This window comes from Drosophila suzukii, chromosome 2R, assembly GCF_043229965.1.
Source record: "Drosophila suzukii chromosome 2R, CBGP_Dsuzu_IsoJpt1.0, whole genome shotgun sequence".
Taxonomy (NCBI): domain Eukaryota; kingdom Metazoa; phylum Arthropoda; class Insecta; order Diptera; family Drosophilidae; genus Drosophila; species Drosophila suzukii.
Window position 1 is genome coordinate 10,308,174 of NC_092081.1, and position 18,646 is coordinate 10,326,819.

Consider the following 18,646-nt stretch of genomic DNA (forward strand, 5'->3'; position numbering starts at 1 on the left):
CGGCGGGCTGGATAATAATTTTGTGGGCGAACAGTAATCTTCCCTAATATTGTAGACTTTAAATTGCCAATATTTATCAAGTTTAAATATGGTAAAAATAAAAAACAGAAAATTTAATTGGTTTTAAATTTATTTTTTGAATACTAAATACAAGAAAAACTTTCCCTCATAAAAAAAGGTCAATGTTTTGATCTCTAGTTTTTAATTTCTAAAGAGATTCAGTAGTCTGACCGTCCTTGTGCTTCTTTAGTTTTATCACTATTTAAACACACGAACTTTCCCCAATTAAGAGATCAAAGTTTAAGAAATTCAAAAACTTGCCCGAAAGTGGAAAAAAAACAATAGAAGACATTGGATTGGACGCTTTGTGGTGCGTCTTGCCTGCTTCACAGCTGGAGCTGATGGCTTTCTTTATGTATTGTATAATATATATAATGTATATGTATACTAGATTATTCATTGTATAAACTAACAACATCATCAGTATCATTATCAGTTAGTTAACTCAATGTGCAACAGCCAACGACAGCCGTACACTTGTCGTACGAAGAAAATACACATTTCCAATCGAAGATCATCCGAAAAAATGAAAGAAAACTTATAGGCAATATATAATTAAAGAAATTGCAAACTGTCTGCTTAGTTGGTACTTGGTAGTTGGTAGGTGGTGCGTATGTGGTTTCATATGTGGTTTATATGGGTGGTTGGGTGTCTGTGGAAGGCGCTTCGTGTGTCCTTGTTTCGTTGAGCAACTAATTTAGTTTAGATAGCGAAAACAATCTTCAAGGCGGCTAGGCAACAGGCAAACAAACAAGTATGCGGATTACGAGCTGATATATTTATGTGTACGTAGTGGTGACTCCGAAATCCCAGCCATCCTGGCTAGCCCTCGATCTGGGATCGCAGGCGGGGACGTGGCAAGTCGCCAAACACAGCCTCGCCATGGACACTTTTGGTCAGCGCTTGGATGCTGGCCGCAATGTCGATGTTGTCCATTCCCTGATAAAGAAATCAATCATTAGTTTCTTGTGCACTAAGACTTTTTAATGCTGATCTCACCTCTTCGCCTCCAAGCGCATAGTTATTATTATTGGCCGCAGCAGCTCTCTCGGCCAGCGTGGCGTTGGCTATCTCAATGGGCAGACTCTTGGCGAAGTTCATCAACTGTGCCTGGCTGGGGCGTCCACCTCTTCCTCCGCGCGTTGGTATCGAAATGGAGCTGTCCGGGTCGAGAGCATCTGTGAGTAGGGCAGAAATTGTGGTCACTAAATGCTATGCAAATAAGGATTTTATAGTAATCACCTTCAGCTTCGTCGGCAGCATCATCGTCCAACAAGCCATTTTGCTGGCTCATCTGCCGGAACGAAGTGTCGTGGTGCTCCTGCATATACATCAGGCTCCGAGGGTAGCTGGGCACTGGCACGGACTGAACTGGTAGCGGCGCCGGAGCATCTACATCCTCTAGGTCAAAGAGGCAGTCATCCGCGTCGTCGGCGGCACTGGATTGACCCCCGCCGTTGGTGGCCAACATCTGGGTGGGTGGGCCATTAGCACCGCCGGTTGCCGATTGCTGCCGGAAGGTGGGACTGTTGCCCACGCTCATGGGCGTGGCTTCTGGGGTGGCGGGCGGTGTGTCAAAGTGCGACATCTTCCTGGCCACCGAGACACTCTGCTGCATTGGCTGCTGTTGCGGCTGCGCCTGCAATTGTTGCAGCGTAAGGAAGTTGGGCGGGTGATTCAAGGTGGTGGTGGGTGTGGTGGGTCCACCATTCAATTCCCGCCGACTGCTGATTGTGTTCCTGCGCCTGGCAGTGGCACTCTGCGGCTGATTGGCAGCCACATCTAAGGCGGGGGGCATGGCACGGTCCAGCAGCTCCGAGGCCTGCTCGGACAACGCACGGATAAGTCTGAGTAGCAACGCACAGTCCTGATCCGACTTCTCTCGGAAACTGTTCAACAACTGGAACTGATTGCGCGTATACCGCTCGATTCGCTCGTTTGTCTCCAAAATCTCCTCCTGCAATCGAGCCTGCTGATGCGCTTGGATCATCCTCAGCCTCTGCAGCCTGGCATCTGTGGGGTTGGCGGACAGCGAACCAATGCTCATACTCGATGCAGAGTTGGATATTCCACTGGTTAGGGACTGGGAGTCACTGCCTGTTTGGTCCATGATCAACAGCTCGAAGGTCTCCGAGTAGGATTTGTTGGACTTGCGCTGGGCCAGCTCCTCGCTGCTGCTCAGCAGCGTGCAGTTAATGAGGTAGAGCGTGGGCGTGGCTCCGGCCCCCGCCGTCAGTCGCTTGGCGCACAGCACCTCCTTGCAGTTGATGCACAGGCTCAGCTGCCAGCTCTGGCCAGCGGCGTCCAGGGTGAGGCCAAACAGCAGGTCCCGCTGGTTGATCGAGGCCACGGTGAGGTCTGGAATGGGTCCATAGGCCTGCAAAAATAGGAACAGTTAAAGATTACTGTTTGCTCGAGAAAATAAACAATCGATTGAATTATTTTAATAATTTCTTAATAATATAGGTATGTATGACCTCAAATAATTCTTTGATACATAATCTACTGATCTGTATTATATAGATAGATATACAGTATTAAAATTTCTAAGTATAAAGAAGATCATCTAACCGGCTAAAATTATACTAGTTCGTACCAAAAAGTATATCCTAGTCTTGTACATACATATGTGGCTTTGTAGCATGTTCCCCCTAATTTATTATTACTGGATTTTTTCAAGTCAACAAGTCGATAAGACCCTCCACACAGCCTGGTCAATGTCTGATAAAGGGGATTACCAATTTACCCCATTATTATCTGCAGTTCTGATCACCCCTGCAATGGCTTTCTTCGATATTTACCCAGTCAACAACCCCGCCGCACAGTAGTTCAAGTGCAAATTTGTCAATTATGTTCATTTCGAGTGCAGCACCCGATTGTCTGAAAACTTATCGGAAAACAAGAGACCGCTGATGAACATGAAAACAACAAACAATTAGTGCAATGGCAAAATGATGTTGGGGTGCACCAAAGACTACTTGAATTATTCAGGGTGTCGTGGTGACAAACACAAGATGATGTGATGGGAAAACAAGTTCCCAATATCAAACAATCAATTGGAATAGTCTGTTTTGAAATGGCAAGATGGTGACCCCAAAAACGAGAAAGATACGACTGCCAATAAAATTCAAAAATAAACAAATGTTCATGATCAAAATTCTGCTCCAAAAGTTACCTCACACAGCCGTATACTATAAAAAACTAACCGCAACCCCCTCTTTAATTTATACAGATAAATTCCCCCATTTGTGCAGAATAATTCCGGCATGTTTGGGGGATCGTAGCACGTGTTTGCCGACTGACACAGGAGAGAAGAACACTTTTTATAGACGTGCTCGGTTAAATTTGACACTCGCGTCCAACACAATCAAGCAATATTCATATAACCCGGACAATAAACCACCCAAGGGGGCGGGGGTGAGGAGGCGGGACACTGGACACGAGTGCACAACAACCATTCACACACGTAGATACACAGAATTAAATTGAATTAACGTACGAAATGCAAACGTCAACAGAAATCAAATGACAATGTTGCCCGTCAGCTAAGCGCTTCAACAGCTCCTGGATTGTATAGCATCGTTTTCCATATAACCGTCATCATAATTGTCAGGTGGGCAGAGGAAAAACAAATATATCATCTTGGAGATGAGGATATAATAACATTTTGGATATGCGGTCCATTCATTTTATTATCAATTAATTATGTCTTAATTAGAAATAACTATTTTTGAATTGTGTGAATTTAATGAAATTTGCTTATAAATGTATTTAAAGAGTTATAAATCTTGATCACTAAATTTATTTACTAGTTATAACTATAATATATATATCATAATTATGGTTGTATGCAGGAAGCTTGTATCTAACCAAAGTTACGAGGTGCAGTTATAAGATAAAATTTTACAAAATTTTATTAATACTTTAAGAAGAAACAGATCTTGAAAAATTATCAAGAAATTCATAAGCTCTTTATATTTTATATTGTTTTATATTAAGAGTAATTATAGATTATTTAAGAGTAATTATTCTTTAAAAAGAAACAGATCTTGAAAAATAATCAAGATATTCATAAACTCTTTATATTTTATATTGATTAATATTCAAAACTTTATGTTTTTCTGACCAAAAATGAAATTATTTCCTCAATTCCTCCCACGCTACTTCTGATAAGTAACAAATATAAAACTAAACTTGGCAAGGAAATCAATTTCCGGCATTTCAAAACTGCAGCTGCATTCGTTCGTCTTCTTTTGAAAATTTGTTTTCGCTTCCATTTTGGACAGTAACAAGTTGCGGTCACACCCACTCAAAAAATATTGTTTTCAATGCAAATTCCCAACTTGTTTACACCCAGTGCGGTAATATCTAATCAGCCTCAGGCAGTCGGCGACAATAATTATATGAATGAAACAAAAAAGGCAGTAAAATGTGACACAGCAAATGCATTGTTGTCAAGTGTTTTGGCATTCATTTGTTATTATTGCTGCCAAACGCATAAACATATTTATGGGCTCAGGCCTATTTGCTCGGTTTAAAATTGCAGTTTTATGGCTGTTTTCGTAACCACAAGACTCGACTGACTTGTTGTTCTTGCTGCTAATTTGCTTCGCTTAAATACCCTCTAGATGGGTTTTCGGGGGGACTGTTCGATCGAAGAACAGATAAGATAAGTGGTGATAGAGGAAAGATTGCATTTGCCACAATGATTTTTAATTTTAGATTTATGATTTTATCTTTCGAGGGCGGGCAATTAAGATTAGGTAATTTTTTTCCATATATTGGTATATTGGGTAGTTACATTTTGATTTTTTATACAAATAGTCAGAAATATCTAGGTATTGTATCTTGTATTTAACTGAGCTTTCTTATATCAACCCAGAGAGAAATATTCAAGTACACTGTTCTTGAATTGAGAACATTTGTTCTCAAAAACCGTGTAAGTACATTTTGGTATCAATGTACTCAATATTAGAACAAAATGGTTAGAAGAGAAAAGTTAAATTGAGCTTATTTAACATCTTTTGGATAAGTATACATTACTGAGTGGACTGATAGTTAATTTGTTGTGAAGTGAAAACATTTTCAACTTCAAAAATGTCGTTCTTTTTTAAAGAACATTTAAAACTCAATTGAGAACGTCAGAATATTCTCTGTGAAGGTAATGGTCTTTAAAACTAATCTCTTAACAAAGATGGTTTGTTGGATTAGACACTTTTCTGCCTTATCGCTAGGATTCTAGGGACCCAAGGTTATCGAACATTGCTGATCCCCGTCCATCATTCATTCTTAATTTTTTAACGTTATTTACAGTGTTTATGGCCCGACTGGCTAAGCTTAAAGTGGGTGTTTTTGTTTACTCGGTTGTTTCGGCCCCGACCGGCTGACCTTATCAGTTGGGTTGTAAAATCTTGAGGGTCCCTGCTTAACTCGCATCACAGCCAGCCATCCATCCTGGATACTTGCATTGATCTACCTTCCTTTTTTACCCTTTCCCGCCCAACATTTTGTAAGAACTTGCACACACATCCCTCGCCATTCGCAATCTGCCAAATGTCAATGACTCTTCTCAGTGACTTTCAGACTGCAATGACAACAATTGAAGGCAATAGCCGTCGTCGTCACTTCATTGGGTTGGTTGCTTAATTAACCTAACTGGCTGTTCGAATTATCGGTTCTTGCTTAATTGAAATTAAATGTCTGTGCGCGCTGTCCTGCTAATTATGTTGTGGCGCCACCTAGCGTCCGGAACCAGTGGCAGTTAGCTAATTAAATAACCGTTTACGTTCGACTTTGACGTATGACCGTTTGTTTTATGGCCCAGAGCCCCGTCATTTGATTAATTGTAATCGCCTCTTGTGGCCGAAAAACAAAAGCAAAAAAAAAAGTAAACCACGTAAATAATAATAAATAAAACATGGCGTGTTCTTGTTGGGGGGAGCTGCTTCTGAAAGAGATGGGAATTGGCCGGCAGAATGAGAGGCAAAATCGCCAGAGGAAACGCGCCGAGGAGCACGTAATTCAGCCGCACACGCTCTTCGCATATCGGAAATCAATATAAATCGTTTTAATTGAAATGCGACATTTAAATAATGTATGCAATCTAGACGGAATCAATTGCAGTTGTGCCAACTGTCCAAATCGTTGTCAAAATGTCAACGGATCTCTTAATATGCAGGGGGGTGTATCTAAAACAAATAACAACTTAAATACAAATTAATTTATTTTATTAATTTGGTTTCGATATTTCGTCATACTCTTTATTTGTGTAAACAAAACTCAAACGGATCTGTTTACCTGACTTGTTTGTAAACACATATAATCGTATGGAACCGCATAATTTGGCCATAAAGTCGACCATAACTTGAGAGTTATGTTCTGGCAATCTTGGCCAGGAAATAGAAGTGCAGTATTATGGACCTCTCAAGTGCCTCGGCTGTTTAGTTATGCTGTAAAATTAATAACGACGACTGTTAAAGCTTTTTGCTATCATCAAAACTGTTGCGCACTTGAACTGCCTCTGCCTGTCTGTGTTTCTATTTGATTTTTTCATTTTCATTTAGATTTTCTGTCTGGGCCCTCGGCTAAAAACAATTGAAATTCATATCAGAATGAAAGTGTCTGGCAATGCAGATCCCCTACAGCCGGCTTATGCAACCAGAACGATTCCCATAAAACAAGCAACTTTGCGGCAGAATATGTATGTAATAATTTTTCGCATTTTGCACATTGCTGCATAATTAATTTGTTGTTGTGCGAGGCGATTGTATAGTGTAATTGATTGCCCGGCATTAATTAAGCTCGTGGCTCGACACTCGATGTGTCTAATGGGTCTACTTAGGGTCTGCTGTCAACCTCCCCTAGGGTCCCTACTTTCCCCTATCATTTTCTACTTGCTTTTCATTTTGCATATCGAATCGCTTTGCTGTTGACTTGGTGAAAAACAAACAAACACATTAAGCTGTGTCCAAAGGTAAAAGTGAGCTGTTGATGACACATAAAAGAAAATATTTTCGCTTTTTAATCGCCCTGATACAGTTGTACGTGCACATGTAAATGCAGATATGATAAACAAATAGTTTGTATCTTAAACCTTTTAAAATGTTGATTTAATTTTTGTTATCATGAGTGAGATTATATTAGGATAAGTCTTATCACTTTATCTTTTGAATAAAATGGGTTTGTAATGCTGATATCATAGTCAAAATTTGTATTAATATGATTCTTTCAAAATTATTATAAAATCACACTTTTAAGCCCACAAAACGTGTTCATACAGAGGGGAAATGTCAGCGAGGGAGCATTAACCTGTTGCAAGTGTTGGCACCTTAGATAATTACCCATCAATCAGGCCATCAATCATCCGTGGCTGGCACACCTTTTGCCCAAAAAGAAAAAATAGAATCATTCGCCCGATTGACGCATTTTCCTTTGTTTTGTTTTCCATTTCTAATTCTATTTTCATTGGATTTTACTTTTTTTTTTATAGCTTTGAGATAACTTGCCTTGTTTCGTTTCATCGGCAGAAACCGAAACTGAGCCAAAAAGAAAATAAGTTGTAAACAAATCAACTGGCAAAAGAAACTACGAAAATAATCTTTTATAGGTTTGGATCCCATCCCCCCAAAAGAGGGGTTCGCTCTGGGGTGCGACTGGGTTTGCCTCGATGCTCACGAATAATACAATATAATACCCTCTTCCTCTTCGGATTTTTTTTTCTTTTTTAGTTTTGCCTCTTTTTATACCCGTTACTCGTAGAGTAAAAGGGTATACTAGATTCGTCGGAAAGTATGTAACAGGCAGAAGGAAGCGTTTCCGACCCCATAAAGTATATATATTCTTGATCAGGATCACTAGCCGAGTCGATCTAGCCATGTCCGTCTGTCCGTCTGTCCGTATGAACGCTGAGATCTCGGAAACTATGAGAGTTACAATACTGGGATTAGGCACGCAGATTCCTGAGATTCCTGCGCAGCGCAAGTTTGTTTCAGTAGAGTGCCACGCCCACTCTAACGCCCACAAACCGCCCAAAACTGTGGCTCCTACAGTTTTGATGCTAGAATAAAAATTTTAACTGAAATGTAATGTTCTCATCAATACCTATCGATTGACCTAAAAAAAAGTTTGCCACGCCCACTTTAACGCCCACAAACCGCGAAAACCTGTGACGCCCACAATTTTTATGCTAGATAAAAAATTTTAACTGAAATGTATTCGTCTCGTCATTACCTATCGATTGATCCAAAAAAAAATTTGCCACGCCCACTCTAACGCCCATAACGCTTAAATCTGTATACCGCCGGTAGGTGGCGCATTTTAATCTCGCTTTGCTGCTTGCATATCTCCATTTAGCTGAGTAACGGGTATCTGATAGTCGAGGTACTCGACTATAGCGTTCTTCCTTGTTTTTTTTGGATTGGATTGTTTTTTGTTGTCGAAAAAAAAGCAAACACATTTCGTTCAGATACGTCGCCGTCGTTGGCCATTATCATAAACAACTTTAGACAGCTGGGGACACACGCGCGTGCGGGGCGTTTTCGCTCTTCGGATTACGAATTGCCAATTTGTATTGCTCGGGCTCTTTTCGAAAAATTTCCACTACCATTTGGCGGGTTTACGGGTCCATCTAGGGCTTTTGTTTTGCTCTTGCTTTCTTCGGGTTCGGGTTCGTTTTGGGCCGTCTATGTGAGTCACTTAGGGTCTAAGTCTGATTTAATCCCCCCATAAAAGTGTCTTTGGGTCACTTGTTGGTCGAAACTTGTTTTTCCAGACACCCAACGGTCTTAGTAGTAGGGTTCGGTCCATGTTACTTGATTGGGATTAATTGTTTTTTTAATTTATAGGGCGTTATGAAGAAATACATTTTGTTAAAGAGCCTTTAGATTGGTATTAATAGCTTATCATTTGGTTGGTTAAGTTATGTAAAACAATTTAAATAAGTTAAATGAATGTTAGATACTAGGCTGTTAAAAAATTTGTTTGTCTATTTAGTATGTTTTCAAATTTTGGTATCCTTCAAAACACGACTTCTATAATTATTATTATCTATATTTCTTTATTACATTTATTTTATTACCTTAAAGTTAAATATTACACCCCCTCAAAACCGCTAAAACAAAAGCAGTTGTTAATTTGGTTATTATGAACTCTATAATTAAGAAGATTGATGGTTTTGTTAAAGCTTCAATATAATTGATTATCTCCTTTACCTCTCTATATATTTAGTCAACACGTGTTACAAAATTAATTGCTCTCATGTTAACTTTCTAAACCAATTTAAGCTTATTGTTTTTTAGGCCTTTTCTCCTTCCCTTCTTCGTACTACTCCAATAAAATGCTACCTTATCTACAAAAAACTAAAAAAAAGAACTAAAAAAAGGAAAAATAATAAAAAAAAGCGTATCATTCAATGTCGTTTGAAAACAAAATCTGATAAGGCCCTAGACCCAAAACATCGCGTAGAGTCTCGCCAGCCAATGTACCACACCGCCCCCTACCCTTTATACCGTCTATACCTCCTTTACCCACAACATATATAGTTCAATCGGGTCTAGAAAGAGAGACAGAGAGAGAAAGCTCTGGGAAACGTGCACACGTGTGCTCCCGCCGACAGATTAAGCGTTTTTTTAATAGGAATGTGCTTAAAAGAGTCGCCTACACCGAGAAATAAAAATACCTAGCATTCCCCAACACTTCGGAGCTTTTTTAAATGAAATATAACCTTTTCTTAAGATATTTAACGACTATACATTATATTAGTGTGCCCATATCCTCGGCATTAATACCAACAAAATTAAAATTTTTAAGGCCGACGCGTTTTTATTTTATTAAACTATTTACATTTTACAAAATGCCTACACCGAGAAATAAGTATACCTATAACTTCCCAAGAATTTGGAGCTTTTTAAAATGAAATAACATCTAAACATAATAATAGTGTGCCCATATCCTCGACATTAATTCCAAGAAAATTACAGTTTTTAGAGCCGACGCGTTTTTATTTTATTAAGCTAATTGAATTTTACAAAATGAAATAATTTTTCTCGGTGTTTAACAGTAAATTAAGCGCAACAGTGTTTGCCTACCGGCTGTGCTAAACAGACTTTGAAAGGAGTGAGCAGCTGAGAGGGGTAGATACGGGTAGATAGAGAAGACTGTGGGCTATGAGGTGTGCCAGCGTTATCTAAAAACTTTGACAAACAAATTTTCGTTGCCGTGGGTTTTGTTTGCTCAGCGCACAGCCGGCTACAACTCAAATTTAATAAACAAACAGCAAAGATGGCGGAATTCTCGGGCCTGCCCAACGTCTGCTGTTAATTGTTAGTTTACTCGCTTTATACACACGCTCACACCGGTCCTATAAATATTAATATAAATACATATATGGCCATATACATTCCTACTAGAATAATGAGATCATCTGTTGCGGTCCCAAAACGCGACCTGCACCTATTTTCGTAGCTACCGAATTATAGAGTTGTGATAAGGAGCTGATTATTTGTGCAAACGGGCTATTTATAGCTCTTCCTGGGGTAAAAATTACAAGACAACAGAGTGGTGATAAGACGGAATCTCAAACACTTGGGAAAAAGAATGCTTTTCAAAGCTAAGATTATAATTCTGGACTGAAGAATATTTTGTTTCTAGACTTTAAAATTCTTAGAATTGAAAAAGTCTTTCAAGGGGCCCAAAAAAACCCACAATTTTTCTGTAAAATAAATAAACAATTTTACGTTGGTATTTAAATGTCATAAACCTAATTTGTTAAACGTATTCACAAAACTTGATTTTTTCTTTGTACACTTTTTCACTTTTCATTCCTATTTGCGTATCAAATTAAGACGTTTTCCGTCCTCTTGTTTCGTGTTTATCCAAAGCAAACAAATCTGTGGCCGCACATTGACACAGTTTTCATTATTTATTTATTTCTCGTCTGGCAAAACTATTATTTTTTTTTATTTTGGCTGCATTGTGTTGTTTGCTTCAGAGCAAATATTTATGCCAAGCCATCATAAATTGGAGGGAAGCGAAGAAGTTAACCCCTCGACAGAAAAATCACGCACGGTTAACGTGATTGACCGAAAATCAGAGAATCAACCCCCACCCAAAAAAAATCCCACCCCTTTTGGCTTTCTTCATCCCTCGTGCACACGCAAAATAAATTATTCGCGTTTAGATATTTTGAAAATTGCCCGCTAGCCAAGAAGAGGTGATTTCGCTTTATTTTTAGCAGGCGCGCGGTTTCTCAATTCAAGAATTTATAGTTTTGTTTACACAAGAGTGTCGGATTGTGTGCGCATTTGGGCGGTACTTACAAGGCCCGTGGAAAAGGTTAAGAGTTTACGAGCGAGCAAGAGGCTCGTTAAATTGGTCCAAAGTTCCAGTAGTGGTGAAGCCCAAGTCTGGGCTTTATTACCAGTACATGGCTTTCAAGGTTATATTTGTTAAAGATTAACATTGGTTTTCAATTAACCGACACGCGCGCTGTTAGCCGTGGGGTATATATAATATAGCATATAAGTATAGAGGGTTAAAGGGGTGGACGGGCTCTGATTGACCAGCGTCCCTCTTCTGGGACTCTGAAATTCTGACCTTGCGATAAAATAATTGCAATCTCCTGCTGGGGTTTGATATGTTGCTTTTTGAAATGCCAGTAAATGAAATAAGTTGGGGTGTTAAAAATATATATATTCTACTATATGACGGGTTAAAGCTAAAGAAAAGTAAATAAAGTTAAAGTCAAACTTAATAAAAGGCATATTTTATTAGAGTTGATTTGGTATAAAATAATTAAGTTTTCAATATCTTATTACTCATAATTTTTATATCTAAGAAATGATTTGGTATAAAATGATTAAGTTTGAACCATTTAGGAATCATCATATTTATTTTAATACCTTTAACTCATTCCTTTGAAAATATTTTGCCAAGTTGCTGAATCATTTTTCGTTCTTTGGGACTATCTCGTGAGGTGAAAATAAAACGATAAGGAATTCTTTTTATAAACAAAATCATTCTAGACCACAAAAATTTTAAATGATCATTCATTTTAAAGACCGATTTCATCACCTTTGTTTACTTGCTCCCTAGCCCTAGACAGCAAATAAGCTTCCCTCGCCTGATTTGCGATAAAATAATGATTTCTCCTTCCCTTCGAGGGCCCACTTATCATTCCACTTACTATTATTGTTACACAAACCCATACAAACTTCCTCGATTCACAGACTTTACATTTGATAATGGCTATTTTTAGAGTCCACAAACGTTGTCACTACAGCCGCTCCTTACATACTCGTACTTATTCTAAAAGTATAACTTATAACTGATTGATAACTCGTGCTTGGGATTTGCTTCTGTTGATATTTGTTTTGTGGAATCGGTGGATTGGAAAAGGGTTTTTGTTTCATAACGCGATTAACTGGGCTAAAAATAGACATGGGCATATTAGTATATTAGCATATGAATGCAGCTTGTCAGCTTTTGTTTAAGCTGTATTCATCAAACTTGTTTTTTGCCCCATTGAAAGATCGTCGCTGTGTTGTATCTTTCCAATTAGCCGATTTCCACAAGTGAGTTAGAACTTTGGCAAAAGGGCCGAGGAAAGCGAGTTTTTACTGATTAAAGGCTCTAATCATAAATAAACAATTTCCAAAGGCAAAATTAGAGGCAGACATCGATTGACGACAGCGCGACTGCCAGCGATCGGTTTTCTATATATAATATATGGAAGAGTATCAGACGGTATATCAGTATTTGTGTCGCGGCGTTTTTACCGTTTGATAACCTAGAAAGGAAGCCTAGGTGTGAGTGTGGATGTGTCTGGGGCGATGGACAAACGTAAATTGATAAGGGGCGTGCGTACAATCACAACATAGTTTTTATTTTAACTGCCGGTTTAGGAGGCAGTGGCAAACAAACTGAATGATACTATACCATCCACTTTCTTTAAAAACCCCAATAGACGTTATTCGGTAAAATCAGTTTAAGAAACGGATATTAACTAAAAAAAATTCATTACTACATATTATATCATATGTTATTAATGATTGTACAAAACTATTATATTATATTTTAACTGCCGGTTTAGGAGGCAGTGACAAACAAACTGAACGATACTATACCATCCACTTTCCTTTAAAACCCTAAAGGACTTTATTCGGTAAAATCAGTTTAAGAAACGAATATTAACTATAAAATATTTCATTACTACATATCATATCATATGTTATTAATGATTGTACAAGATTCCATGACAACTATATTTTAACCTGCGGTTTAGGAGGCAGTTACCGAAAAAAGTTTTTCGGTAAGATTAGTTTCAGAAACAAATATTAACTATTAAATAATTCATTACTATATATCATATCATATGTTATTAATGATTGTACAAAATTCCATGACTATTATATCAGAATCATTAGGTTCTCAAACAAAATTATAATTATCAACAGATGTCAAATTCAGTTCGTTTTGACTTGAAATACTCAATTGTCAGTCTTTTCAATTTGCGTTACACAAATCATTAGGAAGTTCGAGTTGACATAGCCATAGCCTTGTAATAACACATCTCTTTCCATATGTCGTTCAGCTATTCAACAAATTTGATGCATAAATTCATAATTTAAACATGTCGGGGCCTACGCAGTTGAGAGCTTTTATGAGGTTGGTGGTGATGGTGCTCCGACTGTCAACTGGCCCATCAAATGGGCCCGAAAAAACCATTCGCCAGCCATCACTATATGCCTTAGTGACCCCCTACCCGGCTTTGAATGTATGCTTGTATATACATATTGTCCTCATGGGTGTCTTTTGTGTGCCTACACATAGCAAAAAGTATCATCATTTTGTACTAACTATTATTATTAACTACTATTAACTTAAGGAGTTTTTTGTTTAATGAAAAATGTATCAATTAAGAAGTCCAAAATTAAAAAGTACGGAAAAATACTGCATCTTGATCTTTAACTCAAATTGTTTTATTTCTGATTATCACAGCTTTAAATAGTAATCATTTTAAAAAAATACCCAATACTTTTAAGATTTAGAAACAAAAGAAACCACATGGCTTTTATAAGGATTGTTTTGATAGTATGCTGGCAATAAGGCACTGATATTGTTCGAATTTTTTCCGAGTGAGGGTCTTGAAGTAACTCCCCCTCTTTTTGCGCCCAGTGGGCCTTTTCGGGGACCCCTTTCTTCCTCTTCCCGGACCACTCCATCGACTTTACGGCGGTCCAGTACCCGGCCGGCCGCATTTGGAAATCTCGAAAACTTGTTTATCCAATACACACACAAACACACACTCGAAAAAAAATATACTGCCAAGAGATGGGGGAAAAAATTATAAACAAGTTTTTTGTTTTGTATTTCGGCTTGCCTGTTGTTGTTCTTCCTCTTCTTCTGCCTCTCCGTCTTTGCCCTCGTCCCGCCCACCTCCCACCCCCGCCCCCTCCTCGACCGCTCTTTGTGCTTTTTACTTCTTGCTTGTATTTTGTCGCTGGTTTCGTAATTTATTCTAAAAGCGTTCCGTTTTGGCTCTATATAGAGAATAAATACATACATATATCTACACGAGCTTGCATACGAATTTATAAATATACAAACATACATATGTATGTATGTATGTAAGTACAAGTGGGATATGACGCGTGTTTGAATAAAAGTTATACCCTGTGTGTTACCGAATTACGCTCCGCAGTTGTGAGATACTTTTTGGTTGCAAATTTTATTAGTTAGTTATAATTTCGTTATTTGCATTGATTGTTTAGTCAGAAACATGCAACTCAGACTTGCGAAAATAACTCTTATAATAATTCCAAGTTTTATCTTACCTATTTTAAAGACCGACACTTTTTCTTGTTTACTGGGAAATTTTTTAAAATATGTTTTTTAAGTGCTACAATACAGAACCCAATTTTATTTTTGTTAAAATTTCTTGTGTGATATAATTTTAAAACAAAGAGTATTTGTGCTTCGGTGTTATGCATAATTCCTGGTTTTCTTCAGGTTTTTTGTTTTGTTTTGAGCTTTGAATTATTCAAAATAACACTTTTGGTCTATTTGTCCGTATTGTTGTTGCTGTACGCCTCAGCGCTTTTGAAGTGGGTGCAACACAAAGCAAAAAAAAAAGAATAATAGGGGCTATGGCTACATCGGACGATCTCCAAACCGCAAAAACAAAAACTAACAAGACGTTTGTAGTTTTATTGGACAATTCAATTTTGCATTACAACAAACACGGCTCTCGAGTTTCAAGCTTGCGGTGTAGCGAATGATGTGCAATTACTGCGATAACCGATTGTTAAAAATAAACACGGTCCAACTTTCATATTATAACTAATAAATTAAATAATATAGATTTATATAAATTTCAATAGAATGTATAAGAATATTAATAAAGTATTTAAAGAATTCCAATTTATAGAGGCTTTAAGAAAGGAAATTTTGAAATATGAAAAGTTTGTAAAGTATTCCAATTTACACAGGCTTTGAGAAAGGAAAATTCGAATTATGAAAAGTATTTAAAGTATTTCAATTTCTAGAGGCTTTGAGAAAGGAAATTTCGATTTATGGATGTTGCACTGTAAAAACTAAGCAATTACATTTGGGGGGTAAGAGGTATCTCTCTTCAACCCCCGCCCACCCACTGCATGTCAAACCTCGGCTTAGCCGCTCCAGTGGCTGTCAAAATGTGACAAGTGTCGTGGTCGAAGGAGGGGATAAAACGGAGATGGAGATGGAGAAAAAGAAAAAGGGGATATAGAGATTTAACCTTGAAAAGTGTGGACAAGACAAGCGGCGATGACGCAGAGATTCTGTTTTTCGGATTTGGTCGAGGTAGAACCAGAAACGAAAGATGGAAAAATACAGTACAATTAATAATAACCATTACACGCAGAAAAAGACAGGTGAGAGATCCTCGAACGAAAAGTCTTATGGGAAGAGTCCAAAGTATTATTTGCTTGCAAATGTCAACTACTTAAGAACCAGTTTACATTTTTAATAAATACACTTAAATATGATTTGAATTTATGCACATAATTTTGTTATAAATATAATAAAAAGCCGGTATTAACCATTCCATTTTAAAGTCAAACAATAGTTCCTAATGGAATTTTTTTTTATTAACCAGAAGTGATCAAATAACCGAACAAAAAGTTTCTCATGGAAACTCCTAACAAAATTACCGAAAAAATATTTATTTAATAATTATTCACCCGCACAAATAAATAAATTTCAAATTAATAACATGGTAATGGTAAAATTTACCACTTGTTTATTTATTTTTAAAAAAGTACATACATATGGGAAAAAATATTGCCGGTGGAAAAATAAATAATAGCCGAGAAAGTATGGAACCTTTTAACAATGACTAATAAAACGCCGTAACGGTGGTCTATAAATGTTATGTACACCTTGTGATGAATTCAGTAAATATACAAGTTGTTTATTAAATATGGCGATTTGGTTAAAGGGGAAGGTGGGTAGCTCCTACAAATCTGAATGAAACATTAAGGTGAGAATTTTAAACATGCTTCGGTTGGTAATGGTACGCTAAATAGGTAATTAATTACAATACAAAACCCGAAAATTCATGCTTTTAATTATCCAGAAACACACAACTTCCGAATTCCAAAAGTAAAAATTATGACCCATGAACCGACTTTGCTTAACCCCTGAATGCCAACCCCTTAGCGACTTTGTGACGTTTTTGGGGAAGCGAAAAAACTGAAAACTCAGAACGAAATTATGCAAATTACTTACAACTGAGGGCGTGACAAATGAAAAGCAAAAGCGCATAAATCATAAAAAACGCGAATAAAAACGGGGAAAAGTAAGGCGAGTGGAACAGTAGCTGACGCAGGAAACTAAAAATACCGGCGATCAGGTTGGCAAAGAGAAATACCGAAAAAGAACAGGGTGTTCCTGTGTGAAAAGGAGGAGCGGATGATAAAAACAGGTGCGGGAGGGGGATGGGGGGATGGCCGAAGGAGCGGAAGAGAGATGCGAGTTGCACTTGGGCAGGCCGAAAATAAACCAGAAAATGTGAGGATTGCTCACGATTTTCCCATGAGCGAATGGATGACCCTATTTATTCTTTCCCTTCTATATCCCCTATCTCCCTTATCCCTACATCCCTCTATAGAACATCCCATTCCATTCAATTTCCATTCCCATTCCCTATTCCAGGCCTATATATGTAGGTTTATGTTTGTTTTCTGTGTGTGAGAATAGGCGGCACAGGCAGAAACGGCGAAAAGCAAAAGCAAAAGCCATAGGCCGGCACACAAAGCATAAAGAACGATAATAAACACACACATACCCTACGCAACAATGCAAACACAGTGAACTTCGCTTAAAAACAACCCTGCCTAACTCAAACTATATAAATATATATATTTTAAAATTATTTTATATTTCCGTTTATCCAACTTATTCTGGTATCAACAATTTGGGATAAACTGAGTCTAAAAATAACAGACTCGAAAGTATTTACTGGGGAATAAAAAAAGAAGTGATACGATTTTTTAAAACAAATTTGTTCAATAATGTGTTCAAATTAAGTTTTTTACTCAGTCGGTTATTTTGTTTTTAGGCTAGCTGAAGAGCATGTACTTCAAAGGACGAACACAAAAGATGTTGTTTTTAGATAACATTATTAGTTTTGGAAGTGGTTTGTTTTCCACCTTTTCTTCCCCTTGTTCTTTCAAATCTTATTACCACTGTACTCCCTGGAAGAGTGCGAAAGAGCGCGCACTAGTGGCCCAGCATAGGCCTTTTGCTCATTGTTGTTGCTTTTTATGCTGCGCCGTTTTTGCTTTTGCCTTTGCTCTTACCCCCCAATCAATACATGCTCCATCCCGCTCTCGCACATTAGGCGATAACCGGGTGACGAACTTCTTACTACAATGTAGCAACTACATAGTATAGTATGATTATGAGGACTTACATGCTTGAAGAAGTCCATGAACTGGCTGTAGAAGACAAAGTCCCGCGGATATTTCTGCTGGAACACCTGCGACAGCAGAGTGGAGAGCGGGACCTCGCCAATGGGCGTACCGCTCGAACCAGGATAACCGTTAGCCAAGCCGGTACCGCCCACCCCGCCCCCAGCGGCGCCGTTACTACTGTTGCTGCGCTGCAATTTCGAAGTCGAGGCAACGAAATTCGAGCATTTGCACGAGATCAACATGATTTTGTTATTGCCGGTCGGTGATAACGGTTATTGATGCTGCTGCCTTCTCGTTCTCTCCTTCTGTATTCCTTCTTTCTTGCTCCTTCTCACTGCACAAGGAAAACACTTTGCTTCTTCGTCTCTTCCTCTTCCTTATTTATATTTCCACAAGCGCTAAACCACAACAACAATAGCGAGTCCTCTGATTAACGCGTCGCTTTCCCGCTTTATTTCCTTGTAAATTTCGAGATGTTTTAGAGAAACCCTTCGAGTCACAAGTCGAAGAGCATTTGCGGGTCTTTTTTAGATTTCACGAGTTTTATTCTTGCGACCGAAAACAATCGAACATACACCATACACCCACAACCGTTCAATTTTTTTTTCGACTGCGCTGGTAGAGGTGGAGAAACA

The 18,646-nt window shown here is 38.1% G+C and overlaps 1 protein-coding gene across 1 annotated transcript; it reads right to left on the bottom strand.

The window, feature by feature from the left end:
- Positions 1-351: 351 nt before the first annotated feature.
- Positions 352-18,632, bottom strand: PRAS40 (Proline-rich Akt substrate 40 kDa). The gene is made up of 4 exons (XM_017074926.4): positions 18,011-18,632; positions 1,303-2,437; positions 1,060-1,238; positions 352-999 (listed from the first exon to the last, which is right to left on the bottom strand). The coding sequence occupies exons 1-4, from the start codon at positions 18,251-18,253 to the stop codon at positions 883-885; spliced, it is 1,674 nt and encodes a 557-aa protein (XP_016930415.3). The 5' UTR covers positions 18,254-18,632; the 3' UTR covers positions 352-882.
- Positions 18,633-18,646: the final 14 nt, after the last annotated feature.